Source organism: Aricia agestis, chromosome 12 (assembly GCF_905147365.1).
Source record: "Aricia agestis chromosome 12, ilAriAges1.1, whole genome shotgun sequence".
Taxonomy (NCBI): domain Eukaryota; kingdom Metazoa; phylum Arthropoda; class Insecta; order Lepidoptera; family Lycaenidae; genus Aricia; species Aricia agestis.
In genome coordinates, this window is record NC_056417.1 from 13,527,649 (window position 1) to 13,555,513 (window position 27,865).

General features: G+C 39.3%; 1 protein-coding gene across 2 annotated transcripts; it reads right to left on the bottom strand.

Annotated features, from left to right (window-relative positions):
- Positions 1-170: 170 nt before the first annotated feature.
- Positions 171-27,667, bottom strand: LOC121732393 (transmembrane protein 94). 2 transcript variants are annotated; one of them, XM_042122260.1, is made up of 27 exons: positions 27,444-27,667; positions 27,084-27,340; positions 25,946-26,053; positions 25,528-25,676; positions 24,801-24,953; positions 23,189-23,397; positions 21,851-22,070; positions 20,521-20,715; positions 19,686-19,870; positions 19,057-19,180; positions 18,444-18,578; positions 17,405-17,550; positions 16,931-17,064; positions 16,307-16,383; positions 15,911-16,110; positions 14,007-14,087; positions 12,612-12,738; positions 12,024-12,185; positions 11,596-11,724; positions 10,944-11,023; positions 10,405-10,528; positions 7,108-7,230; positions 6,211-6,375; positions 5,509-5,782; positions 2,422-2,515; positions 1,227-1,370; positions 171-399 (listed from the first exon to the last, which is right to left on the bottom strand). In XM_042122260.1, the coding sequence occupies exons 1-27, from the start codon at positions 27,554-27,556 to the stop codon at positions 327-329; spliced, it is 3,981 nt and encodes a 1,326-aa protein (XP_041978194.1). In that variant the 5' UTR covers positions 27,557-27,667; the 3' UTR covers positions 171-326. The 2 variants fall into 2 exon arrangements, with proteins under 2 accessions (XP_041978194.1, XP_041978193.1); XM_042122259.1 differs by lacking the exons at positions 171-399; positions 1,227-1,370; positions 2,422-2,515; ... (1 more) ...; positions 6,211-6,375; positions 7,108-7,230 and adding an exon at positions 8,586-8,710.
- Between the last annotated feature and the right edge of the window lie 198 nt (positions 27,668-27,865).

A 27,865-nucleotide genomic window follows, 5' to 3' on the forward strand; every position in this document is an offset into this window, starting at 1 on the left:
TACAATGTTTTGTCTGAGAATAATATGATAGGAAAAGTGGCTTGCCACTTGCCAGAGAAGCACAGAATATTGTATATCTTCGTCTGCATATCTTTAAAATTTGGAACTTATTAGTAGATTAAAAGGAATAGGTTAAACAAACGCATAATAATATGTTTAAAAATGTTTATTTTTAACAAAATGAAAATATAATTTAAGTACAAAATAGGAGTACAATATGTCAAGTACAATTTATTCTTACAACTATAATTGCTTCGTCACTCACGTTTCAGTTATTTTGGCATTAAATTCACTCATTGACTAGTATCAGTAAATACAAAATGTTTTCAAAAAGGTGAGTTCATACCCAACTTAGTACCGAAGTCCAATCTTGCGCGTCTTTGATTGCGGGCGTCCACCCTGAAAAATGTAAACAATTGTAAATATTGTAAATTGTAATTGATATAAATGTTGCTTGTAACGTTGAGCAGTCCATTACATGGTGTTATCGTGATATACAAGTGTTGATTAAATGCATAAATACAAAATGCTAAAAGCACTTTGTGTTATAAAAGTAGGTTAAATAAGTTTACTTATATAGGGTGTAACTTTTTTTACTTTTGTATGGGCAAACTTATGACGCCGTGCTGGGGCCTGCCCATAAAATTCACAAAAAAAATTTTTGCTCTTTCAATGCACTCTTTCATAGTGAAATCTATACTGGGGACTCAAACACATCCTAAAGTATTGTTATAACCTGTATAAATCCCTATAGACAGTTTGTCAAAATACTTTACGTAGGTAACTTTCATAGCATGCCCGATCTATTCTAACATGATTCTTACCCACTCTTCACCAATTCATAAAAAGATAGTCAATAAATGTTTAATTAACCGGCCGCCTAGACGAGCAATTTTATTGTCAATATTGACGTATTGCGTAATATTATTGACCGTCTAGGGTTGATATTGAACATGATGGCGCGCCCTCAATCTAAAATTGGGTTGCACCCTCAGAACCGGAAAAAAAATCTGTGGTTGCACCAGAGGCGTGGTTATAGTTAAAGTTAAATATGGCGTCCAAACACCCCATATTCTCACACGACATCTGTCAATTTTTCCGGTTATAGTTAAGGTTAAAGTCAAAGTTAGTTGGTGCAACCCAGTCTAATTGTCAAATAAACTTCAATAAAATTGGAGCGTGATATTGCACAATACAATTGATCGTCTAGGAGGCCACTAACGTACTTAATCTCGTGCCACTTGATGAGCTCGTTAATGGCGAACACGAGCACCAGGGAGAGCGCGTACGCCACCGCGAGCGGCCACCGCACCGCAAACGCGCTGCGAGCGCTCAGCGTCACACCACTTAGCACGCACTGCCCGCATATACTGTAACATAACATTCAAATCGCTGTCTCGATAAACAGTGTTTTTACCAATAGCAGCACTAGAGTCTCAGACTAGAGTAGAGTAAACAGAAGTAACGAGTACGCGGACTCAGAAGAGGTCTCTAAATTTATACGTTTGATGTGGTATGTAATATAGGCCGGCGCGCGCCGTACTGCGTTACTAGGATTGTGGAACATGTCGAAATTGATACTAGCGCCCAACTCGCGTAGATGCGCTCGTTTGTATGAAGTCGAGGTACTCCTCAGTCCTCAGTTCTGTCTACTCTGACTAGAGCGCATAATGATCAACGTTGGATGTTTTATCCACAGCAACGCTTCGCACAATCAAGCACTCTCGAACAATTAAATTCACTTTCCATTAGGTAAAGCATTAGCTTCGGAATTGTGCACCTTTGTGTTGCATGCTTTGCAATTGAAAAACACGATAACTACTGCTAATCTCAAATATAGGGAGTTAGGGTGGGTTGCACCAGAGGTTATAGTACAGTTATGGTCAAAGTTATGGTTATATTTAAGGCTAACTTAACTTTAACCTTAACTTTCACAGATGTCTGTTGCTCGTCCGACAACGCTTTAAATGAACGTGGGCGGGGGCGCTGCTGGTAAAGGAGAACTGTTAAAAATGGCGTTTTTGTACGATGACAACGTTAGTTCCTTTTTTCGCCACGTCCATTTAAAGCGTGTCGAGCTCTATGGTTATCGTTAAATAGAGCGGCGCAGTGGAAGCGTGCTGGGCCCATAACCCAGAGGTCCGTGGATCGAAACCACGCTCTGCTATAAACATGGTTATCGTTAAATATTGCGGCCATTAATGACTTTATAGTTAAAGTTACGGTTATAGATATAGTAAGTTGGTGCAACCCACTCTTAGTAGTTAAGCTGTTTAAGTGTAATTAGTAAATAGGTTCTGTTACCTATATGAGACAGACATTTTGCATTTTTTGTAAATATGAAATATATAAGCACTATTGAAAGAGGCCACCGCAACATATCGCCTTTATAATATTACCGTGATAAAAAAGTGTACTTACAGCACGGCTACGACAACGCACCACACCCGGTTCGTCCAGAAGCCCCTCTGCCAGACAGAGGATTGTCGGTGCACAAAAGAAATGGAAATAACAACTGAAACAACGTATACATTTTATAGTCAAAAGTTTGTTATAAAAAACCTAATGAGATGTAAACATAAATTGCTCGCATCCAATCAATTCATCCATACTTCCATACTAATATTATAAATGTGAAAGTGTGTCTGTCTGTCTGTCTGTCCCTCTGTCTGTCTGTCTGTTACCTCTTCACGACCAAACCGCTGAACCGATTTTTAATTAATAGCCCTTACTAATTAATAGTGTCACACCGTGTTTGCATGCAGACGTTATTGAATGTTGTCCGTATCTGTTAAGTCACTTTTTCAAGAAGACTTAGTCCATATTTACACCCATTTATATACAATAATGTAAAACGAAAAAGAAGATAGTTCATAGAAGTAAAGAGAAAAGTTAAAAACTGGCTTAAAAATCTAGATTATCAAGAAAAAGAACAATTGCTACGAGAGATAAATAGATAGACCACACACACACACACACACAGCGCGCACTTGAAATTTTTTAATTTCAAGTGCGCGCTGTGTGTGTGTGTGTGAGTGTCTAATAATAAAAGTAATTCAAGATTTTTATCTTGAACTAGATGTCCCGCGCGGCTTCGCCCGCGTAAATTAGAAATTTTACAGAATCCGTAGGTACATTTTCCCATAAAAAATATTTCCCCCGTTTTTCCCACATTTTCCTGAGTTTCTTCTGTCGTATTAGTCTTAGAGTAATAATATAATATAACCTTCTCGATAAATGATGAGTCTTACTCGATAAATGATCTATCTAACACTGAGATAAGTTTTTAAATCGGACCTGTAGTTTCTGAGATTGACGCGTTCAAGCAAACATACTCTTCAGGTTTATAATATTAGGTAGATATAGATTTTTTTTAATTATCGCTTGACAAACTCGAGTCTCGATCTAAAAGACTATGATATGGTAGTGATGATGATGATGATGATGATGAAGAATGTAATTTGCATAGTAGCATATGCTTTCTGTTCTTAAAACAACGCCGAAACTCCCAAACTTGTATCTATAAAGAATCAGGAATTCTCTCAGCACCTTCCGAACCACAGTATACCAGGTATATCTCGGTGCAAAATCTTACTTGTTGGTAGCATATGCTTAGAATACTTCTCACGAAACCGAAGTCACCATATGTTTCCCTATAAGTTTTGAGGAGTTCCCTCGATTACTTATGGATCCTTCATCAGATCATCACTTTTCTGAATATAATACCAAATTGGGATGATACCCTATATACCAAAAGAAAAATTTTGAAAATCGGTTAACCAACGGCGGAGTAATCGTTGAATATAAGAAAACGAACATAACACCTCCCCCATTTTGAAAGTCGGTTAAAATTGTAGCCTATGTGTTATTTATTTAATATTTTAATCAGCACATGAATTGAATAACAAAATTTTTTTCAAATTAATCGTAGCACCATCTGTCAGGACAAACTAAAATTGAAATAGAATAATATTGAATGCGATGATAACGCCGTCCGCCGGATCTAATGTAAAACATTCCAAAATCAACAACTCCTTATAAATAAGAAATTAATTGAAAAAACATTTTCCAGTAGACCAAACTGTAAATCTAAACCATTCTCGAATCTCCACGAACACACACAAAAAATTTCATCAAAATTGGCCAAGATAAGATAAATCCGTTCAGCCGTTCTCGAGTTTTAGCGAGACTAACGAACAGCAATTGATTTTTATATATATAGATTTATCTTTCGATTTCTATATAGTCTTATTAAAAAAATAATCGGACAGAGTAACAACTTAAGTTAGCTAAAATAAAAAAATAATCGGACAGAGTAACAACTGAAGTTAGCTAAAATTGTGTTTATTTATGTACTATGTATTTTGAGACTATGCAATTTTGTCGCGTTCGCGATTCACTTTCACTTTTGTTGAGTTTCAGAACGCGATATTAGGTCCTCCAACGCGCACGCGAATTTGAACTTTATGCAGCGGTAATAAATTACAAATTGACTCTCCATTTTATTTAGAAAACGTTTGTATGGGAAATAGAAAAATGCTGTTTTGAGGATTTTCCCGGCAATTATTCGAATTTTTCTCACCTTTTAAACCTTCCCTAGACCTCCACGAATAATTCAAGACCAAGATAAGATAAATCCGTTCAGCCGTTCTCGAGTTTTAGCGAGACTAACGAACAGCAATTGATTTTTATATATATAGATTACTTTTATTGTTAGAGGCTCTTTTATTTGTTTTTCAAATATTATACGTGTGTTTTTTTAATTAAATCTTAACTAAACTATAGGTATGTCTAAAAGAATGAAAATATATTGGTGATCTGCAGGACAGGCTCAGCCTAGTGCAGGCGCCAAAGTTATACAATATGTGTAAAGTCTGTTATTTATTGTCTTCGTAAGTTCGTATACAACTGTATTGTACTCCTAGGTCATATTATACCAACACAATGTAACAGATACTAACAGTTTTTAAATAAAGATTATTATTATTACTATTTTACGTAATGGACAAGAACAAAACATTAAATAACGTCTGTATACACAGTGTGGACCCTGATTTCATTGCCACAGTCACTCATACCAAGAGTGAGTCCTAAACAGAAAGTTAATATACCTAGCGGAATAGAGAAACAAAGGCAAGCGGGTTGTCACTATCAGTAACACTGCGTGGTAAAAAGAGACACGTCGTGTGATACACGACAGCAGAACTCTTTTTTTGACCAGTCGGCACTTATCGGTACGTTGACAATTTAATCTCATAGAATTCATGTTCAATCATGCTTGTGTAAGTGTATACGTACACATATTTTTACACACGCATGTAAACCAATTTCGGTTTCGTTTGACAGCTCGAGATTGTTGCTCTATTCCACTAGGTATAATAACTTTCTGGTCCTAACTATGGCAATGAAATGCTGATAAACTCTTTTCACATTTAGTAGGAGTTACGACTTCACTGCATAAAACAAAACTGACAACCCCTTTAAAATTTTTATAGTAAAAATACTTACTTAAATGCAATATAGTCAATGCCAGCGCGATATGTTGCGCCAAGTAGTAGCCATCGTAGTAAATATCCCCCCATCCGTACCAACTTCGCGTCGATAAATCTTGCTCCGAAGTGAAGTTGCCGACATTCACGGGGTACACCAGCCAGCACGACGTCGAGTTTGCTATTGAGATCTGCTCGCAGAAACTTTGCAGTGTAAACCCGTAGAGCACCACTATGAATATAGCCGACGGTAGGAATTTGCAGGCGTAGCACCAGAAAATGAAGAACGCCATCTGTCATAACAAATTAATTAAGTTAATTACTTTAACCCAACAACGTAATTAACTGACATTCGTCCGTACATACCTTGGGACAGTAAAGTACAGATTATTATTATTTACTTATATTATATAATTTTGGCTGTATTATATTTATATTATATTGGCTGTATGAACAAATGCACCATTAAAACATAAGAAACATCATAATATGTACCTATGGCTAATTCGATTTATTGAACGATTGATAAGGCCACGGGTATGACTTAAAAAAACTAGAGGACGGGGCGAAGACTTGCAGTGAGGCACCAAATAAAAACGTGATTGGCCTAACACGATTGCGCGTGTGTGAACCGTAACAATTTGTGACTACTTTGTTCGGCTTTGCTCCATCCTCTAGTTTTATAAGCCTATGGCCCATGGGTTAGAAGCAGGATTCGTACTTTAGGCTGCAGATCCCTCGCAGGGCGGGGCGCGGCGCGCAGCATGAGCGCGGGGTGCGCGGGGGCGAAGGGCAGCGACGCGGCGAGCAGCGCGCCCGCACCCGCCGCACACAGCGCGCCGCCCGGGCCGCTCAAGTGCGGCAGAGCCACGCACGCGCACGCCACCTGGATGAAAGATAGAAATTTTCACAACGGTTCTCAGTTTTCTATCCAAATATTATGAATATTGTGGAATGTAAACAAGTTGCGGCATCAAATTATTTATCTTTATTATGAAATAAATATAATTTAATTTATTTGAATTAACTCGACCAATGGCGGTTTTTCCCCTTGTAAATTGTAATATCTATGATCTATCTTCAATTAAATGCAAATTTTGATGTTTAAAACTTCTTAAATTTCCTGTCAAACTTACAACACGACATCTGACACGACAACAGCTATAGACTATAGCTGTACCTGTATGAGCGAGATGTAGCAGCAGCTGCACATCCAGTACTGCGTGCAGTTCCACAGGCTCATCATGTAGTGGCGCGACATCGTGATCAGCGCGAACAGCGACACGTCAGCGTCGCGTGACATCTGACACGACAACAGCTATAGTACCTGTATGAGCGAGATGTAGCAGCAGCTGCACATCCAGTACTGCGTGCAGTTCCACAGGCCCATCATGTAGTGGCGCGACATCGTGATCAGCGCGAACAGCGACACGTCCGCGTCGCGCGACATCTGACACAACAGCTATAGTACCTGTATGAGCGAGATGTAGCAGCAGCTGCACATCCAGTACTGCGTGCAGTTCCACAGGCTCATCATGTAGTGGCGCGACATCGTGATCAGCGCGAACAGCGACACGTCCGCGTCGCGCGACATCTGACACGACAACAGCTATAGTACCTGTATGAGCGAGATGTAGCAGCAGCTGCACATCCAGTACTGCGTACAGTTCCACAGGCTCATCATGTAGTGGCGCGACATCGTGATCAGCGCGAACAGCGACACGTCCGCGTCGCGCGACATCTGACATAGAAAACTTCTATAATAGTCTTAATTTACCACAGTTCACAGTATAGATAGTGTAAAGGGCGTACTCACAGTCACAGAAAAGCAAAATAACGCCGAACGCTAAATATCGTTATAGTATTTAGTAGGAAACGTTGTTATTCCCTTGAGTTTCCTTAAATTGTTGTAAGCTTTTATTACTGCATGATATACCAATGACGCAGGACCGCGAGTATGACACTTAAGGCCAGCCAAAACTTCACAAGAAGCTTCACATAACTTTCAGTTGTAGAGAATATTTGAGGCTACCTTGTTTACCACTGCAAAACAGATACTTTAAATATTTTGCCATCACGCATTTGCAGCGTTACTGCCAACTTAGGGTCAATAAAGACCTAAGCGCGACGCATAGATGTATTTCAAAATTTGTATTGAACTGACAGATTTGCATGAAATCTTTCTCTCTCTCTCTCACAGAATTGAAGTCTGTCAAATCCAATGATGTGCCTCGCCTATCGAAGTGTTACAGTAAGTTACACAGAAACCCGAGAAAAAGAAGTATAAGCACATAAAAGCACAAAAGCATGTAGAAAACTTCCACATACACGGGGGGGGGGGGGGGGGGGGGGGGGGGCGCTGGGGGTACTCGGAACCTTTGTGGCATATCTAGTCGCCGTCATCTTGGTTTTTTTTTTCAAAACTGCCGAGCACGATAAAGATGAGTCCAAAGGACTAAAATGGCGATCTTTACTTCCAAAATATATCTCGGAATCGTGACACTCTAGGATACCAAGTTATATAAGATTTTTTGTTTCTACAAACATCCAAATTTACCACTTTTATCGTGCTCGGAAATTTTTAAAAAAGAAATCAAGATCGCAGCGGCTAGATACAAGGCTACCAGGCTCCATACAAAAATGTTCGAACCCCTTTATATTGACATGGATGGTTAATGGATTTAATATATAAATAATCTATCAATAACATTTGCATACAAACATTTACATAGGATAGAGAAGCGATATAAGGACATATAAGATCTAATAAAAAGCATGTGAGGACGGTGGGCTGAGAGGAAATATAAACTAATGAAGGTTAATAAACAAATCATAATATGTGAGGATGTGCATGTGTCCCTTTTATAGAGTTTGCTGTTAAAGTAGCAGCGCTGAAAGAGTAACTTTATGTATTTGAATTTATATATTTTGTATCTGCACGATGTTAGCGCCATTCTCATAGAAATATTTAAGCCAAAAGCAACTCATTCAGCGCAGCTACTTTCACATTGTATACAAGAGACACGTACACAACCTTAAATATTATAACTTAGTTATGTTATACTATAAAGTATAGTTCGTTATGTTATGCTTGACGTTATTAGCATTTATGAACATTTTTCCTGTCTTGTCCCACCATCCCCTACTAGGTAGATAAAGCCGGGACAAACCTGAGAATTGCAGTAATTCGTCAGAGGGTGGTTTTGCCATTTATTCTTAAGCTTTAGTGGCAGCGTGAAATTATATTTGAGGTTAGAAGAGGGTACAAATATAGTTTATATGTTGAGGTGACAGTTTATGATAAGTAAATAAAACTTAAATTGATATAATATTATAACTTATAAGATTTAATTCGCTGGCAGTGTCTATTATTTTTTTTTTTTTTATGAAATAAGGGGGCAAACGAGCTAACGGGTCACCTGATGGAAAGCAACTTCCGTCGCCCATGGACACTCGCAGCATCAGAATAGCTGCAGGTGCGTTGCCAGCCTTTTATGAATGAATAGGGTAATATGAGAGGGTAGGGGAGGGAAGGGAAGGGGAGGGAATAGGGAAGGGAATAGGGTAGGGGATTGGACCTCCGGTAAACTCACTCACTCGGCGAAACACAGTGCAAGCGCCGTTTCACGCCGGTTTTCTGTGAGAACGTGGTATTTCTTCGGTCGAGCCGGCCCATTCGTTCTGAAGCATGGCTCTCCCACGTTGACTGATATTATAGTATTGAAGGATCATTAAAATATAAGGATGTCCTATAGGCTATATTAACCAAATATTAACCGATATGAGCCCTTATAAAGAGCGTCAAGGATCCAACTTCGCAAAACAAAAAAAAATCACAAAACTTGTTTTTTGTTTTGTACAACGCTTTTCAAAAGCATACAATGTTATAAAATAATAATAATAATTTCTTTGTATAAGTTGTTTACCTATAATATAACGAATCAGGTTTTGAAAATACTTTTTTAATATAATATTATTAAATATAGGTAAGTACTTGCTTTCTCGTGTAATAGGCGAAGTAATATCTATAAAACTAAATATAAACTATTGATTATAAAGCGCATATAATCTATCAAACTAAAAATCTTGGTTCTGGCACTTTTTTTTTGCTTTATCTACAGTGTGTTGAATGCGAGTTTTTTGTCATTGCTCGTCGTGAAGAAGCAAATCAAAATTTGTATCAAATCAAAATTCGAAGTATTACCCTAGTGGAAAATCCCTAGATGTTAGGACATAAAACAATTTAGCTACTTAATTAATTGTGCCCTAACATCCAGGGGCAGTTATGAGTTCTGACAGCTGGTTCCCACTGCCATTAAACTCTAAAGCAGTGTTCCACAAAAGGAGTGCCGCGGCACACTGGTGTGCCACAAAAATTATATTTTACCTATCATATTCCTAGTTTGTAAGAACCAAAAAAATTGGGAACAGCACGCTGATTACATTGTGGTGTACCTACAAAAAAAAATCATTTTTCTAGCTGTACCTTGAACTCAAAAAGTTTGCGGAACACTGTTCTAAAGTATAAAGCTTCGGCCAAACCTGCGCGACCAAAGCGACTGCGAAGCGGGAGCGGGCGGACACTGTCCATGTAATCTTATGGCGCTGTACAGTGTACACACTTGCGCGACCGCAATGCGGGATGCGTCGGCAGAGCAGGAATGAATCTACGGTTCGCACCGTAGTCGCGCAGGTGTGCCCACCAGCTTCGCGTTGCAGACGCTCCTGCATCGCGTCCCGCGATACTGACGCCCAGGTTTGGCCGAAGTTTTAGGCATTAAGTAATGTTGACTTTAAGGGTGGTGCACGGTCTGTAACGTATTCAACGCGTATAGCAAAAACTCGTACTCAACACACTGATCATGTTTAGGGTATTGCATGATAATATGTGTGTTTCTTAGTAAGTAATACTGACCGACAGCGAACAAGGTACTGAGTTGAGGGAACGCGCCAGATCTATCGGCCCCACGCAGTCGGGCGGGATCTGGTACGGCGGCATCTTCTGACATAACACCGGGTAGAGGGGCTCTACCGCTATACTGAAAAGTCAACATAATATTAATTCAAAACCAGCTACACCCATAAGTTCACAAATTCTTGACTCTTGTGTACCTGTCAACGAGGTTCCTTATGACTATAGATTTAAGAAACAAAAAACATTATTATGATGTGTCAAATCGTCAGTATCAGTCGCATGTAAAATTACTACACATCTTTGGTACCATGGCAATACATGAACGTGGTACCAAATTCGGATACTACAGACTCTATATAACAAAAGAAAAATTTTGAAGATCGGTGAACAAAGGGCGCAATTACTCGTAGAACTTAAAAAAAATCCCCAGTCGAACATATAATACTCCTTTTTGGAAGTCGGTTAAAAATTTAAGGCTTGACCCTGCTTTCATGTTACATAATTTAGTAGAATTCAGGAGCAGTTATTTAAATATTTACCTCGCGTCTGCCTGCATGAATATCTCCATGTTCTGACAGTTGGCGGCCGACCCCATCACGCATACCACCTCCCCATAGTCCTGAAAGTAAGAAGCATAATATTAACTCACCATTTTACTAAAGGTGGCCATACACGGGACAATTATCGTAACGATTTATCTGCTCGATGTTAAAATCGAACGACAAATTGTACGTGTGTAGCAATATCGCAGACGATTTTACGTTCAAAAGATCGATTGGACGATTTTCTTGACGATCGATCGAAACGATATTTTTTTTATATCATAAACGCGAAAGTGTATCAGTCTGTCTCTTAGTTTTTCACGCTTGAACAGATTAAGATGAAATTTGGTATGAAGATACTTTGAAAGACGGAAAAGGTTAAAGGACATAGGTGCGGAAGAATGTACGGTTCCGCGCGATAAACGCATTTTGGTTCAACAGAGTTGCGGGCGTCATCTAGTGGAAAATATATCGTGACTGTTTTGAATTTTTATGCCTCATTACATAAAGGACAATGGCAAGTCTCCATACATTTACTGCCTCAGATCAAACAAATAATTTTACTTTCTCGATGACATGGGACAGTTTCTCGGTGCGAGCGGGACGGAGATACGCACACGGCGGGCGGGGGAGCGGGACGGGGCGATACCTGCATGATCTCGATCATCTGCTGCACGGAGCGCGGCGTGCAGTCGGTGAACAGCGACACGAGCAGCGGCACGTTGTCCACCTGCGCGATGTGCGGTCGAATGTTCTCAATGCCGCGGGGCAGTTTCGCCTGAAATATAATACATTTTTATTTTTTACAAAAAGTTTTTATTGTCAGTTTTTTGTGTCAGTGGCCAGGTCTACCACCTAGCGGCGAAAGTTGTATTATTAACCTTTATTAAATCTATTTTACTGGAGATATTATCCTGTTTTTTAATTGCGGAGGATAATGCTTTAGCGCTCTAGTTTTGCTATTTAAAAACAGGGATATGTGACAGTTGACACACGCTTGCTCCTCGATACGTAATATCTATAATCCTCACTAAATCTACATACTTTACTGGACGTTTAACAAGTAACAATACACACCCTATTGCTCATATCGAAGTTCAGCGGTGCGGAGTGATCGGTACTGTCAGTGAGACAGGACAGGGAGCGGCACGCGTCCAACGGGGACTCCGCCCCCGTCGCCTCCTCCGGCTCGTCCAGGAGCGAGTCCGTCGACGCCTGGCTCTGAGCTATGCTGCCACGCTGTTAGAAGAAGGGGATAGATATAGATAAGTCTCTTTCACAATGCAGGTGTCGTGAAAGAGAAGTCTGGCTCTGTGCTATACTGCCATGTTAGAAAAAAAAGATAACTCTACCTCTTTCACAATGTGTGGTGAAAAAGACGATTGCCTATGCGCTATACTGTTGCGCTGTTATGAAAAAGGGATAGAAAGATAAATCTGTCACTTTCACATAATATTATTTGTTTGTGATAAGACAGGGAAAAATAACGCGGTATGACTGACACAGAATTAAAAGTTTTGTGCGATAGAAAATAAATAACACTCTCCCTTTCACGATACGTATTTGTTTTTTTTTAAACCCTTAAGTTGTGACTTGAGGGTTTTCCAAAGAAAATTTGCAAGTATGTTGGTCCAATGTACTTTTTTCTGTAGACGTATGATATACCTTAACAGTAGCTGTGATGGAGTGCCTCGTCTTCTTTACTTCGTTGTCAAACTTCACCGTTGTATGTTCCAAGTTGATAGCACCAGGCGCAGACATAGACAGTGCCTTAGACGCTGTCATGTTCCCTCTGTTTAAAAAATAAATGTTAGTCTATGGTAGACAAAAAAAGTCTATATTGACTCAAGTAAATAAAAGGATAATGGCAGTTTTTACACAGATGCGGTAAAAACCTGCACAAAACTGCCATTTTCATATCGTAGCGAACCTATCTATGGTGTTATCATTCCAATCTTAAAGTACGTAAGGTTTTGCATTCATATAATAAGGTGATATTTATAGTACCTATTTTATTTAAAATACTTATTATAAATTATTACATTCAAATCCTTATAGATTATTCAACATACATTTTATGTTATAAAGCAGTATATTATTGTTTAGTGTAATGGGTATACATAACATTAGCATACAATAAACTAAGGAGACAAGCGCGCAAGGAAAATAGTAATCAATGAATATAATACACAAATCTTAATTTATTTAAGCAAGTACTACAAATTCATCTATGCAATATGATGCGGTGCCGACATACAAACACGTAAACAGTTGTGAAATAATATATTACCCCTAATCCACCACCTTTACTATTATAATATTATTAAGTTGTTTAAAAGTGCGAGTTTCTTACGACGGTTCTTCTCGCCTGGGTAGTTCCCAAATCGGTGGTAGGCACCAGTAGTAACGACGACACATGAACACTACTGGTGCCTACCACCGATTTGGGAACGAACGACTGAACAACGAACACACATTTGTAAAAATTTATTCTGAATAAAAAGTTTTGAGTTTGAGTTTCAGTACAGTTATGTCTATCTACCTCTTCACCCTTAAATCGCTTTACCGATTTATACGAAAATATTGCTCCCTGATCACCTTTTTCTACTAAATATCTGACATGCCTCTATTATCCGTGTCACTCAACATAAATCTCTCTACAAATTGTAGAACAAACAATATGACATAGCAATAATACTGTTTCTACTAAAATTTACAATAATTTTTGTAACCCACAGGCTTCTATGTTAGTAGTCAGTAAAAAATGAAACAAACTAGCTTGAAGCGAAAACAAATACAGGATAGGCCGCACGTGACCAAAATGTCGAATAAAGGCCATTTATGTTTCCAGATGTCACACTTGCATGTTAAGATATTTGCAAAATTCAACCATCTTATAACTGCACTTTTACACCTGGGCCAAACTTGTATAAATCATTGACAGTCTTCTTTAATAAAAAATAAAAAAACAAATCCAACATCGGTCGCATGAGGCCTAAAATTAGTGCGAAAGCTTTAAGCGAAATGATATGATGCGCGATAGAGCTGAGTTAGACAAACCTATACGCAATGGCGTCGCCCGACTCGGGGCGAGCGAGCCGCGCGCCGCGTACGCTCTGAGACAGCGGCGAGCCAGGCTTGCTGTCGACAACACGCGATGTATAGGGCCTATAGTGCTGTACATTACAGTGTATCTACACGTTGGACTTATATACTCGGTAGCTCTATTTATAATAAGCTGCATAGGTTCTAGAGGTAACTTCTCTATTTATAAGAAGCTGCTTGCAGCATAGATTACAGTCATAACGACCGGTGGACGGTGGTAGCATTACGTAGAACTACTCAGACTCGTAATCAAGTGAAAATATTTTTAAATAATAATAAATGTTGGTCTTGGTTTGAACAATCTCCTTAAGTTATTGGTAGAGGCCCTGTTACATCTCTAAATATATTTTGTCCCCTTTTACAAGTGTTGCTACACATGATTATTGTTATGATTTCCTGCAATGTAGGTCATATAAAATTATCAAGTAAGCTGTTAAAATTATTACGATCGAGTCGAGGCACCTAAAATAGTGGCCTAAAACTTCTTTTCTTGAAAAAGGAGGAAAAAAGGGGCCATGCTACTTTAATGAAACTTAAGTAAGAAATTAACAACAAAAGAAATTACGTCTAAAAATGAAGTTCTAACATCGATTTCTTACGCAGTCTACACACAACATTTATAGGGATAATGAAATCGAAATGTCAGATTCGGGGGTGGATCTACAAAATAATGTCAAAATTAGGGCTGCCACACGTTAATTTTGAGCGACGTAACATGAAGTTATTCATAACATAATTTATTATAATCTGTTTAACCACTAGAACACTAGAAGCGAATTATAGCCCAACCAGGAACATAGAACTTTATGATAGTTGAATGGCATAAATGTCAAATCTTTGGGATATATCATATAACGTTTTATACGTGGGAGAGCCATGCTTCGGCACGAATGGGCCGGAGAAATACCACGTTTCCACAGAAAACCGGCGTGAAACAGCGCTTGCGCTGTGTTTCGCCGAGTGAGTGAGTTTACCGGAGGCCCACCTACCCTATTGCCTTTCCTACCCTCCCCTATTCCCTTCCCTTCCCATCCCTACCCTCCCCTATTACCCTATTCCCTCTTAAAAGGCCGGCAACGCACCTGCAGCTCTTCTGATGCTGCGAATGTCCATGGGCAACGGAAGTTGCTTTCCATCAGGTGACCCGTTTGCTCGTTTGCCCCCTTATTTTATATTAAAAAAAAAACTAATCACATCCCAATTTGCGTAGTGTTCCTACTAAAAATGTAGACCCTCGGTGAGTGATGAAGGCTTGTTTCTTGTTACAGAAGTCGATAAGAATGGAGTTGCAAGGATATTGCTTTCCGTGGAAATATTTTTTATTCCTGGTTAGACTTTACTACGCTTAGCAGCCCTGGCAAATTAAACTTGCTCGGGAATGTCCAGTGTATGTGTTATGATGAACCAATTAATATGACCGTTAGTCAACACCGTTATACAACGCGTTAAGAGAAATTTTACCTTTATGCCAACTTGTCGTTGATTATTTTAGAAACTCTGAGGTAAAATATCTCTGAACGGCCTGAAGTTTGCAACAATTTGTATTAAACACTCATAGCATGCCCAGATTCAAAAATGGCGGAAGCGTTTTTCATTGGTCATATTCAATTGATATTGAATTTAAAATTATACACAGTTCTAGAATTTCCAAGTCGATTTCGTGTTAGATACAAGATATTTTAAAAGGCCAAGGACAAGATATTTTAAAAATCAATGATTCATTCCAAGTCGATTTCTTGTGTCAAGTGTAGTTTTGTGCCTATTATTACGCTATAAAAAAAAATTTATGTCACTGTCAAAATATTTTTTAGAACTGTGTATGTTTCAGATTATTCCAAATTTGAACTTAAGTTCTTTACCTGGGCTGCTCCTCACTCATGAGCGATATATGACAGTTCCATCCGGACTCGAGGCCCATCTTCTCGCTGAAAACACGCGAGCGAAGTTCGTTCTCTTTGCTGAAGTGTACGAAGCGAATGCAGGCGCGTTCCAGACGCTCAATTAGTTCTACCATATCGCTCTGAGCTTGGTACTGCATCGTCACCATGCCTATGAACACCTGTGAGTATTTAACGTTTGGTAATTTATTAAAGAAAAATGGTTTTAAGTTCAGAAGTATAACCATTAAAATAAAAATGAAAATTTGAAATGCATCAGATTCAAGCTGCCACTTTGCTGATTATAGAACAATATTTTTCCTAAAAATACGTTTTATACATTTCTATTACGTCTTTCAAATTATAATATACGTGTACCTGGTTACACTGCAAATCGTAGTACCCGTCCGCATCTTTAACATCGTCGTCTGTCAACTCATTGAACAGTAGCGAATCTGTAATGTTACGAAAAATGCTATAATATTCCTGTTATATTCGTTTTATATATTGGGATTGAAAAAAAAGTATGTAATTATTACATTCAGCACGCAAAATCACGTATGGTGAGCGTGCATGTGTGCGTGCGTGCGTGTATGTGTATATGGCATGATTAATAAATGTGTAGAATTGTATCGCGGGTGAGTGCCGTTACAGGGCCCGTACCACGAAACGGTTATGAGACTCAAACAATCGGACGAGAATGCCACGTCCTGCTCTAACAACGTCATTTCACGTATGTTAGAGTAGGACGCAACATTCTCGTACGATTGTTTGAGTCTAAAAACCGTTTCGTGGTACGGGCCCAGATGTGAGATGCAGACGCTCATGTCACAGTATTAGTGGCCTAATACTGTGACATGGCAAAGCCAACTATATTACCGGTGGAGTCTAAAAACTGCTCAGACAAATACGAGAAGGTGATCCGATTTGCCGGTAACTCCAGATACGAGCGCGCTCTTGCACATTATGACGTGCGACACATAACGCCTCTAGCTATATTACCGGTAGAATGGAAATGCAATGCTGGTGCGTCCTGCCACTGATGCGGTGCGGGCGTGTGCGAGCGTGCGCGCCGCTCCGCTGGCAGCTGCAAGTACGAGCGAGCCAGCGAACTGCAGATACCACGCGTAAGTGGTCTGAAAAGAGTAACAAAGTAATATGAAACGACGAAAATAATTTAAAACATCAAACATATGACCGATAGAGCCTTATTTTTTGACTCCAAAACGGGCCACCGTTTACTGCTTTCTGATTGGCAGAGATTGTTGTAGCCGCGGTAACGACATCCGGCCTTTGGTTAGGTACTACAAATCGACAAATCACTGATCAATCAATCATCACACACTCTATCAACCAATTTATTCATTTTCTAATTTGAAATTATAAACGCTAGAGATATGTAATAAACATATAACATAATATAAAGCATCTAGTTTTTAAAAATTGGCAAAAATTAGTAATACAAATCAAACTTACTTGTACGCGAATGCAGTGCAATACGCAGTGAGCGAGTTTCTCTGGTAGAAATCAATGATTTTCTTGCGGTCGGATGGCGATATGGGAGTTAGGTCTTTGCCGTTCCAGTAGTCAACGCACGAATCTAATATTATGTCCGCTGTACCCTAAAAATAATTGAAGTGGGTATAAAAATAGTCGATTGTATTGTATATAACTAGGTATATAGATATTATATAGATTTTTTGAAGTCTAACCATGAAAAAAGATATGGATTAATGGTTGTCTCAAAACTTCTTAACAAAATCAGACTATATTTTTGTGAATGCCAATTGACGTGCAAGGCCAACAATGGTTCAAAACTGACAGTTTAAATGTTGAAGCGAAAACAGAAATTATAAAGGTCACTACTCACTACTCACTTGTGTCATTTTATTAGAAAAATATCGAAAAAAGAATGTTTATTTTCGCAGGAATGTATTGCCAAAACCGGAGTGACGTCGCTTGGTAACACACAAAAAACGTTCCGATCAACGTTTCTTCAAATTCTCATTTTTATCAAATTCAATATTGACAGCGGTAAAAAAATTACAATCCTTCTTTAATGTTCTCCTTAAATTGTAGTCGTAAGACATATTTTACATGCCATCTTCCCTATTATGAATTAGCAGGGCGATTCATGATTCCCGTTCGACACGGATTCGGAAACTTTACCGCGCGGTCATTTGTCAACGCCTAGCGCGGTGAGCTTTAATTGGATGTCGCGCGGTTTCCGAATCCGAGTCGAATTATTGTAAATCAGGGCCCAGGCCTCAATTAACTGCACAGGGGGTCTATTATGACCATTCACGGAAACTGAATTGTTCCAGGCAATAACCAGCCGAGTCAGTTCACAATGGAGCAGTGTTTTGTCTATGGTTTTGTGCTCGTTTTGTGTCACGTGACCGCTGGCTGGCTGGAAAATCACTGGAAAATAGAGCTCATAGCACCAAAACGACAGCCAGCCACTTTAAGGACGTAAAGAAAATGGATTTAAGAGCTAGTAATAAGGGCCCAGTACCTGCGACAACATCTGCAGCTGGTGTGCGCGGTCGCGGACGAGCACGGCCAGCATGTGCGGCAGCGGCACCTTCACGCGCGTGCTCAGGTGCAGTGAGCGCGCGAACCGCGTCTCCCGCCGGATCGTCTCCGGCTGCTGTTGAGGTAAGTTTACATATACAATTAAATCTACAAGAAAACTATACCGAATTCAATTAATTGTATGCGGTATACTCTTTAGGCCATGATGGATGCATTTGCAGGCGAATAAGCCTACCGTCCTTCTGGTGGCAAATGATATATTATATCATTTGCCACCAGAGGGAAGGTAGGGTCTTTCCTGTTAAATATCGTGTCAGACAGACATATCGTGATATGTGGAAGCTATTTCGTTGCATATGACAGCTGTTTGGTACGACAGTTGACATGATAGACCCTACGGCTACATAGTGCCATTTGTCATTCATTGACCTCTTGGTGTAGACAGTTCGTGGTGTCAATCATGGCTGAATGGCGTCGATGTTACTTCATCGTGTTCCAAGGTGTCAAAGACGTATAAAGGCCAAAAAAATATGGAGTCAATTATTTTAGTTCAGATAGTTTAATTCACCACTGATATGTGATAGTATACTTACTAGATGTCTGAAGACGGCAAGGCAGTCCTGCACGGTGTAGGATTTAGCGACGGCGTCGGTGAAACCGATCTGCTTGGCCAGCTCGCACAGGCAGCGGCGGTTTGTCACAGGCACCAGGTCCTCACTGGAATAAAAACAGAAATAAGACTTGCAAACCTTCCAGAACAGAGCGTATACCCTATTAAAAGGCCGGCAACGCGCCTGCACCTCTTCTAATGTTGCGAGTGTCGATGGGCGACGGTAGTTGCTATCCACCAGGTGACCCATTTGCCCCCTTCCCTGTCATGTGTGCGTTGCGCGCTGCGTCGTGACAGCAGCCCCCGAGAGGAACCGGGAGGGGGTGTTGACGTTAAGTCTGTTTCGTAATAACGCTGCGATGACGCAGCGCCCGTGTGGCTGGCTATGCGTCAAACGGCAGCGCCGCGTCGACGCAACGGGCGTTGCAACAATGGCCGTGTGGGCAGGCTCTTACTGCTCTTAGTCGTGATCTGAAGGCTGCGTTTAACGTAGAGTGAGTAGTGACCAAATTACGTAGGTCCGCCATCTGCCTATGAATCAACTTCTCCAATAGTACTTGTGTAGCGCCTCATACATGAGGTGCGCGTAGACGTTTACGTGCGTGTACGTACCTGTGGTGCGCCTCGCACGTGAGGTGCGCGCAGAAGTGCGCATACGTGTGCGTGGGGGCGGGCGCGCACGTGTTGAGCAGCGCCGCCAGCCCCAGCGGCTTGAGCCGCGCCAGGTGCTGCCGCCAGCGCTGCTCGTCGAACTCCACGCGGAACGGCGCATTCTGGTCGTGCGTCAGGTCCAGCACCTACATAATGAGGATTGTTATCAAAGGACGAGTGTCGAGTTTCCGAGACAGATTAAAAACATTTCAGGATTCGCAACATTGCAATGAGGGTTTTTGATGGATGGTTTGTCAATAAGAATTTTCTGTCACATTTCCTACCTACCACCAGACACTAGGTGGAGCTATGTAGCCTTACAATCTTTCGTGTCGTCTAGCTCGTCGTGTCAAATAGCTGTCATATTATGGCCGTGTTCTTTGGCACAATTTTTGGCGCATGCGCCACAAAACCGCGCAATAAAATGCGCATGTCAACATCATGTCATGCCATGGCAACGTCAACAAATACGTTGTTTACGACTTGACAGGTAATCAAATATCAAGCAACTTATTGGTGGCGTTCCCATAAATGTCATGATTTTGACATGCGCAATAAAAGGGTTTTGTGGCGCATGCGCCAAAAATTGTGCCAACGAACACGGCCTCATCATTCATAATAATCCGTCAAATCTAATTTATGGAAATATGATACAACTTTTTAGTAAGTGTTAAAAATTTTGTTATTATTGTTTTAAATCTTACCCATCTTTCAAAATTTTTAACTGACTTCCAAAAAGAAGGAGGTTATATGTTCGGCTGTGGATATTTTTTTTTCTAAAAAAACAACCACCAACCTCAACAATAGTCGACGGCTCGTTCTTATGTTCGCTCATCTGGTTGAGCGTGTTCTGACTCTGATGACCCATGGAGTCGAGGCTAGTCTTGCTGGTGTTGTTGGAGGAGGGACTCGAGTTGCGGAGGAAGAACACCTTCTCCGCTGTCGGGTTAGGCCAGGACAGTATACCCTTTTTGTCCACACAACACAGCGCCTATAAGACAACAGTAAATTTAATTTAAAAAATCTCAAGTGTATAAAAACCCTTAACTACTGTCGCTTACATTTTGGCCGTGCACAGTCAAGCACTTTCAAACAAATCAACGTTTGTTACCTCCTTGCTACACGTTCTAATTAAGCAGAAATACACTTCGGTATTGTGCACCACTGAGCATTATGCTCTGCAATTGGAAAATACACGATATTAAAAAAAAAATTACGGTCTAAAGTATTTCAGCGTGAGTAAGTGCTGATTTACTTTCAGTAGAGAATTTTTTTAAACGTAATAAAGGCGCAAACAAGCAAACGGATCACCTGATGGAAAGCAACTTCCGTCCGTGTTGTCGACCTTTTAAGAGGGAATATCGTAATAGGGGAGGGTAGGGAAGGGAATAGGGTAGGGGATTGGGCCTCCGGTAAACTCACTCACTTGGCGAAACAACAAGCGCTGTTTCACGCCGGTTTTCTGTGAGAACGTGGTATTTCTTCGGTCGAACCGGCCCATTCGTGCCGAAGCATGGCTCTCCCACGTTAGAAATATGTCTTATGTGTCATGTTTCGTATTTGATACAGTTAATCGTCATGTTTAGACTTATGTTTTATTAAGATGGTATTGATAAATCAGTACTTATTCATCATGTGGCGGTACCCACAATTAGCCTAACATTCCTGCATCGCGCTATCGAAGTTTTCTGAGCGCGTCGGTATATAATATACGACAGCTGGAATGTATCACGTGGGCTCCGGCCTGACCGAGCATAACACCTCGCTCGGAAGATCTTTCTTTGTGACCAGCAGGGCTAGCATAACAACAGTAGACATGGGAAAGAATCGACATACTGACAGATTTTATCGAAAAAATGGCGGATTTATATTGTCTAACTGTCACTTTGTCTATTCTTCCGTAGAAAGAAACCGTTTGTATGGTGACCATGCTACGCCTGCAGAACACTTATTCTCACAATCACAATATCTGCTTACGCAACACAATGTTTCATCTGGTGTCTTGTCTGATAGGTAACTAACTTGAACGGCATAGACAAATCATTGAACAAGTTATCAATTCTATAACTTTTTTTTTGCAAATGATAAGTTGGAGTAAATATTTGAACTAACTGACATTGACATACCGAGAGCGACCCCAACACATGCACGATATTAGCCGTCCTGGTCACCATATCCTCTTTTCCGCGTAGAATGTTCCAGAATGTTCTAACGAGGGAGCCTATAGTCTGTGGGCCGAGGCTCGACTCGCTCAGCGCTTTAATAAGGGGGTCGCTTGCGTCTTCCGATATTGAGCAAGATTTAGGCCGCGTGTACTTCTGACGAGTCTCCGAAAGCAGTTTGAACCTGTAAAAATATGTAGTGAGCGTTTTGACAAATGTTTGAATATACATGTGCCGCCTGATGGTAGCAGTAAAGCTAAGCTACAACTATAAAATAACTAAAGCATTTAGTGATGTAACCAAACTAGGCAAAATTCTGATCCTGAATAAGTATACATATCATTTTAAAGCTTGTTTTTAATGGTTGGACCTTTTTAAAGTCACGGGGATTTCCCAAAGTACGCAAATAATAATAATTAATAGTTTCATGTTATTTTTAGGTATTTATTGTAATGCCAGATAAACAGATCACGCAGAGCGCGGTACCATTCACGCATCCTAGCCGCCGTGCAGGGTAATTAGGGAGTTTAATATTCTAGAGATATTTGCCACTAGGTGCCGCTACATGCCTTATGGGTCTATCATATCAAACTACTGTTATATGTCACGATATAGCTGTCATGTGTCGCGATATAGCTGTCATGTATCACGATAATATGCCTATTTGACACGATAAACTCTAAGGCTACATAGCGGCACCAGTAGCCTTAGCACGGCCACCAGTAGAAATGCGAAAGTATAGACAAACTGTGGAAATAAACTTAAGGCAGCGTACCGATCTTTTTTCGTTCCCAAAAATTCAATTAAAATGCCACTTTATGACAGACTATAGTCCTAAAAATTCAAATAATATCCTACTCTATGACATATACTATAGTCTGTCATAAAGTGGCATTTTAATTGAATTTTTGTCGGTCGTGATTGGCCGCGGTAAAGATCGAAACGGCACCTTTAGTTTATGTCCACAGTTTGTCCATACTTTCGCATTTCTACTGGTGGCCGTGCTAAAGTGACTGGGGGCAAATAGAATTTCATTAGCTTTGTCCACACTGTGCCTTTTTTTGTTCGTCAAGGGCATGCGTTATAGCGCAGTCAACAGCGAACGTGGGGCATACCGGCGACGCGTGCCCTGTCTCTCATCCAAAAAACAAAAATGACAATGTTGGCGTTGCGTTTGTTGACGCATTCAATTATTGAATGCGGCAAAACGAAAGTTGAATGAAAGAAGATGACGAAAATTGAACACGAAAGCGCATAGTGTGGACATAGCTAAAGGGACTCTAATAAAGCGTCAACTCCTACCTGGCTAGCCCATAACAGTTCAGCGTGACCCATGCTATGGGGAATATGATCTGGAGCAGGGGCAGCGACGCGGCGATGGTCTGTAGCAGGTACACCTCGGTCCAGTGCGTGCCGCCGGGCAGGCTGTACATGTGCCGGACGAAACTCGCCACCACCATGAGGAGTATCACCAGCGGGAGTACGATGCCTTCCATTATCTTCACTGTACACTGCAAAGAGTATAAATACTAATATAACTAGCTAAGCCGAGCTTTGTGAGGGCTTGCATAGTCAAACCTTGACTGACTGATGATAACACATCTACATATAAAAAAACCTTGACGGACTGATGAATGATGATTTAAACACATCTAAATATAATTAAATTTACTATATTAAAGCACAAATCAATAGGCGTGATAGTTTTTCCTTAAAGTGTACCACAAAATGTAAAGGTTGTGGGATATACTAGGTCCTAGGATATACCAATAAATACGAAAGTGTGTCTGTCTGTTACCTCTTTACGCCAAAACCGCTGAACCGATTTTCCTGCGCAATTAACGACTTTACATACAACAGTTACACAAAAAAATATACAAAAAATCGATCATTTTTCGCCTTCTACTATATTTAAGCCTTTATATATTTATTGTTCGTCTAAAAACATTGATATCACAGTCTATTGAAGCAAATTTTTCGTGTTCTGCAACCAGACTATAGTGACATAGTTTTTATCAAAAAGCGTCGCTCCGTCTCGTTTGGATCGTTAGCCTGATCATTTTATAAACTATGTAAGCATCCATACTAATTCCTAATTCCATACTAATATAGCAATATTATTATAAATGCGAAAGTGTGTGTGCGTCTGTCTGTCTGTTACCTCTTTACGCCCAAACCGCTAAACCGATTTTGCTGAAATTTGGTATGGAGATACTTTACTTTAGATACTTTACGCTAGCTACAACTGGGGACCTACCACCACCGCTACTAAGCGACACCATTTGACAGATGAGCAATATTACTTTAACGTCAAACTAGCGATCTTAAAAAAGTTGATATTTCACAGCGGGTTTAACAATGTTTTGCATTTTTTTCTGTTTTTTAGTAAAATTATATTTGAAATCTGAGTACGGTAATGTTATTGTAATCTTACAACAAAGTGTTCTGGAAACATGATAGTTGTAGGAAAGGTCGTGGTAGGCCCATAAAGTTAATATACCTAGCGGAATAGAGAAACAAAGGCCTGAGCAAGAGAGATGTCACTATCAGTAACACTGCGTGGTAAAAAGAGACGTGTGATACATGACAGCAGCACTCTTTTTTTGACGTCTAGTCGGCACGTTCCGCACGTTGACAATTTAATCTCATAGAATTCATGTTCAATCATGCTTGTGTAAGTGTATACGTACACATATTTTTCACACAGATGAAAACCAATTTTGGTTTCGTTTGACAGCTCGAGATTGTTGCTCTATTCCGCTAGGTATATAAACTTTATTGGTAGGCCCCCTGCGTCATAAACTGTCAACGGCTGCCGTCGACTGCCGCGGACACGTATCGTCGACTGTCGCCTACACGTGCCGTTCGTCTGTAAGAAGCCTTAGGTATACTATTAAACAAAGTGTAGACTCACCAAATACCTTTGCTTTTCGAACACCGTCACAGGACGGGTTGTAGCTTGTTCGAGTGCAAGTTTCAAGTTCTTTAAGTACGGAGTCTCACACATCCTGTATGCTTTGTTCTGATGGGGTTCCCTTATCCGAGGTACACTCAACTTCTCATCCTCCTGTGATATGGTTAATGATAGTTATTAGTACTAAAATATTTTCAAAAAGCAGCAAACATCCAAATATTACTGTTTTTAATTTTTAGTTTAATTTTAAGTTGTGCAAATAAAGCATTTTACTGTGCAACAAAACTTCAAATTAAAAATATTGTATTGTATAGGACATTCCTTTGACGACCTCCGTGGCTCAATGGAATGGGATGGAACAAAAAGTTTTTCAATGTTCCTGGGTCATGGATGTGTATTAAATATGTGTATGATATAATAAAAATCTTAAATATATGTATAGTATAAAAGTATTAAATATATTTCCGTTGTCTGGTACCTGTAACACAAGTCCTTCAGGTACTTAGCACGGGGCCAGACTGACGTGGTGTGAAGCGTCCATTGATATTATTATTATTATTATCCTTAGCAGAACTTTACAATATAAATATAACTAGTACAGTACTTTATATCAAAAGCCAAAAGTAATTAACATGGAAAGCATTAACATTAAAAATATTTTTGATACTATGGTATGTAATTTACATTCAACTGTAATATGTAGTTTTAATTTTAAATAACAATATACCTGAGATCCTGGCAGGAAAACCTGGCCGAAAAACAATTCTGGATCCTCAGGCTGAAGACCCTGGCAGTGCCCAGGAACTTCCTGGCCAGGCCGCAGCATGATCACATCACCCTTTACTAGAAGTGCCCACGGCAAGTTCACTATAGCACCTTAAGAAAGATATTTTTAAGTATACTTAAAAAACAGACCGGGACAAAAAAAAAGTAAGTAAGCATAAGACAGTGGTGACACAATCAAAGATATAGCACATCCAACATGCATCTGATAAACTCAAATGCAGGGAAGTGGGAATTTTAGAAGTGGACTATATATTATTTATGGCAATGAAATTATAGATAATGAAGAAACATAAAGTAAGAAAATAAATAATAACCTATATTTTTTTAATGCTAATGATTTATACAATATCTGTGCTTACCATCCCTGTAAGTCCATTGCAATATAACACAAGGTGAAAAAGGAGCACATAAGTGTGGATAGTAACTCTCTTTCCACAAGGCCTTGTCTATTGCTTCATCCAATGTTTCTATAAAAAAAAAAGATTTTTGAAATGGGATGATAAGCTTTTTCCAGTAAAGTTGAAAGTAAGTGCTCTGGCCTTATATTTTTTTATGTAATATCTCGTAATGGCCTGTATTCACATACAAGATTATTAATGCCAGACCTTAGGGTCTGTATTCACTTTGATTAGTGATAAGTGCAGGTGATTCGTAAACAGGAGAAGTGTGGACAGCGACTGATTAGTGCAAGTCCTTTACTTTCTTCTTATCACTAATCACCTGCACTTGCACTAATCAAAGTGAATACGGACCCTAAGGCCTAAGGTATGAAACTGGCATTAATAATCTTGCTAAAAATTGCATATGTACAAGGTAATCTATGTTTAGATACATAATTTATACATGTGAAACAAATAGAATCTAAAATTTCAAACACATTTTTTTTTAACTCCATTGCTTTTAAATATTACATAATCTTCTATATGTTCTGGTTGATAATATCATATTATACATCTATTACAAGCCATTATCTTATTGATATAATTACAGTGGACTGAAGGCTTAGATGTAAAACAAATACTGCTGTTTAATTTAAAGCAGCGGTCGGCAACCTTTTGGCAGGCAAGGGCCACAAGGTGGCAAAATAAACTAAAGGCGGGACATACTCGTATTAACTCTAGAAGCTCAGTATACCTAAACATAATGAAGGGAAATAAATGTTTGTTATAAAATGACACAAACTGCCACACTCAGAGTGGAACATTAATTACATAAATACAATTAATTCAAAATTTTGACATAAGCCCCATACATTATCTGTGAAACTCTTCATTAAATCGAAGGTTAATCGTAATTAAATGTCTCTGAGTACGGCGGAAACAGTTCGTTCTTAAGAGACAATTACTACTGGCAATGTTTTTGATACGTTATAGAACTTATTCATAGCACATTCACGGGCCGCAAGTAATATGTTTGCGCGCCGTGTGTTGCCGACCGCTGATTTAAAGTTACTGAACATTGTCATCAACTGCAACAAACTCTTATAAAATAACTTACCCAAAACCTTATTAACTCTATGAGGTATTTCATTTCTATGTAAGTATTCTTCATTGAGAGCTACTAAAAAGTTTATAACAAGTATAATAAACAAAAATAATGCTTCCCACAGCAAATAGCCTTGAGCAAATGCATTTTCTCCAATTATGTACGTCAATATTAGGCATATAATATTAATTAATGTTATAGTATACGCTACACCGGACAGCAAGACTTTTTCTGATGAAAATGATATGATATTTTTCACAACACCAAATCTGAAAGAAATATTACATTACGTTAAAAAAAAAATCACCAGTTTTTTTATTTATGTAAGTAAGTTGGATTTCACAGCTTAATTAGCACAGTTATGTAAATTACCCTAATTTGTTTTTCTGTTTATGTTCCTGAATAACATGACGAATGTCATCTCTTAATTTTATTAAAGCAGTTCTTGTGGAGTAGCCAAGACTAAATTGAGTTTTGTCTTCCATTGTAATTAGTATTATTTATCACATGGTTTCAAAAATAAAAGCACATTTTAACAAAAATCTAAAAATATATTGTGTAGTCCTCTATCTAATTTTTGATCACACAGCTGAGCCATGAAGCCATTGCCAAACAGCTGTCAAGTGTCAACTGTCAAATCATGTATTTTTAATATGGCAACAGCTATTAAAACTAGGGCCAGTGTCAAGTAAAAAAAGCGGGAAAATAAAATTATCTTTAAAAATATAAAAAATTTTGCACCATTGTTCTAAAATATATAGTGAATTGACAATTAATTGTAAAAAAGTAAATTA

Bases quoted from the DNA above. Each gene is read 5' to 3' on its own strand.
- LOC121732393 (XM_042122260.1), bottom strand. From the start codon at position 27,556: ATGGAAGACAAAACTCAATTTAGTCTTGGCTACTCCACAAGAACTGCT. The intron at 11,725-12,023 runs GTGTGTATTGTT...ATTATATTTCAG, and splicing joins ACTTCGATATGAGCAATAGG to GCGAAACTGCCCCGCGGCAT. The intron at 7,231-10,404 runs GTCAGTATTACT...TTTCTATGTCAG, and splicing joins CAGTACCTTGTTCGCTGTCG to ATGTCGCGCGACGCGGACGT.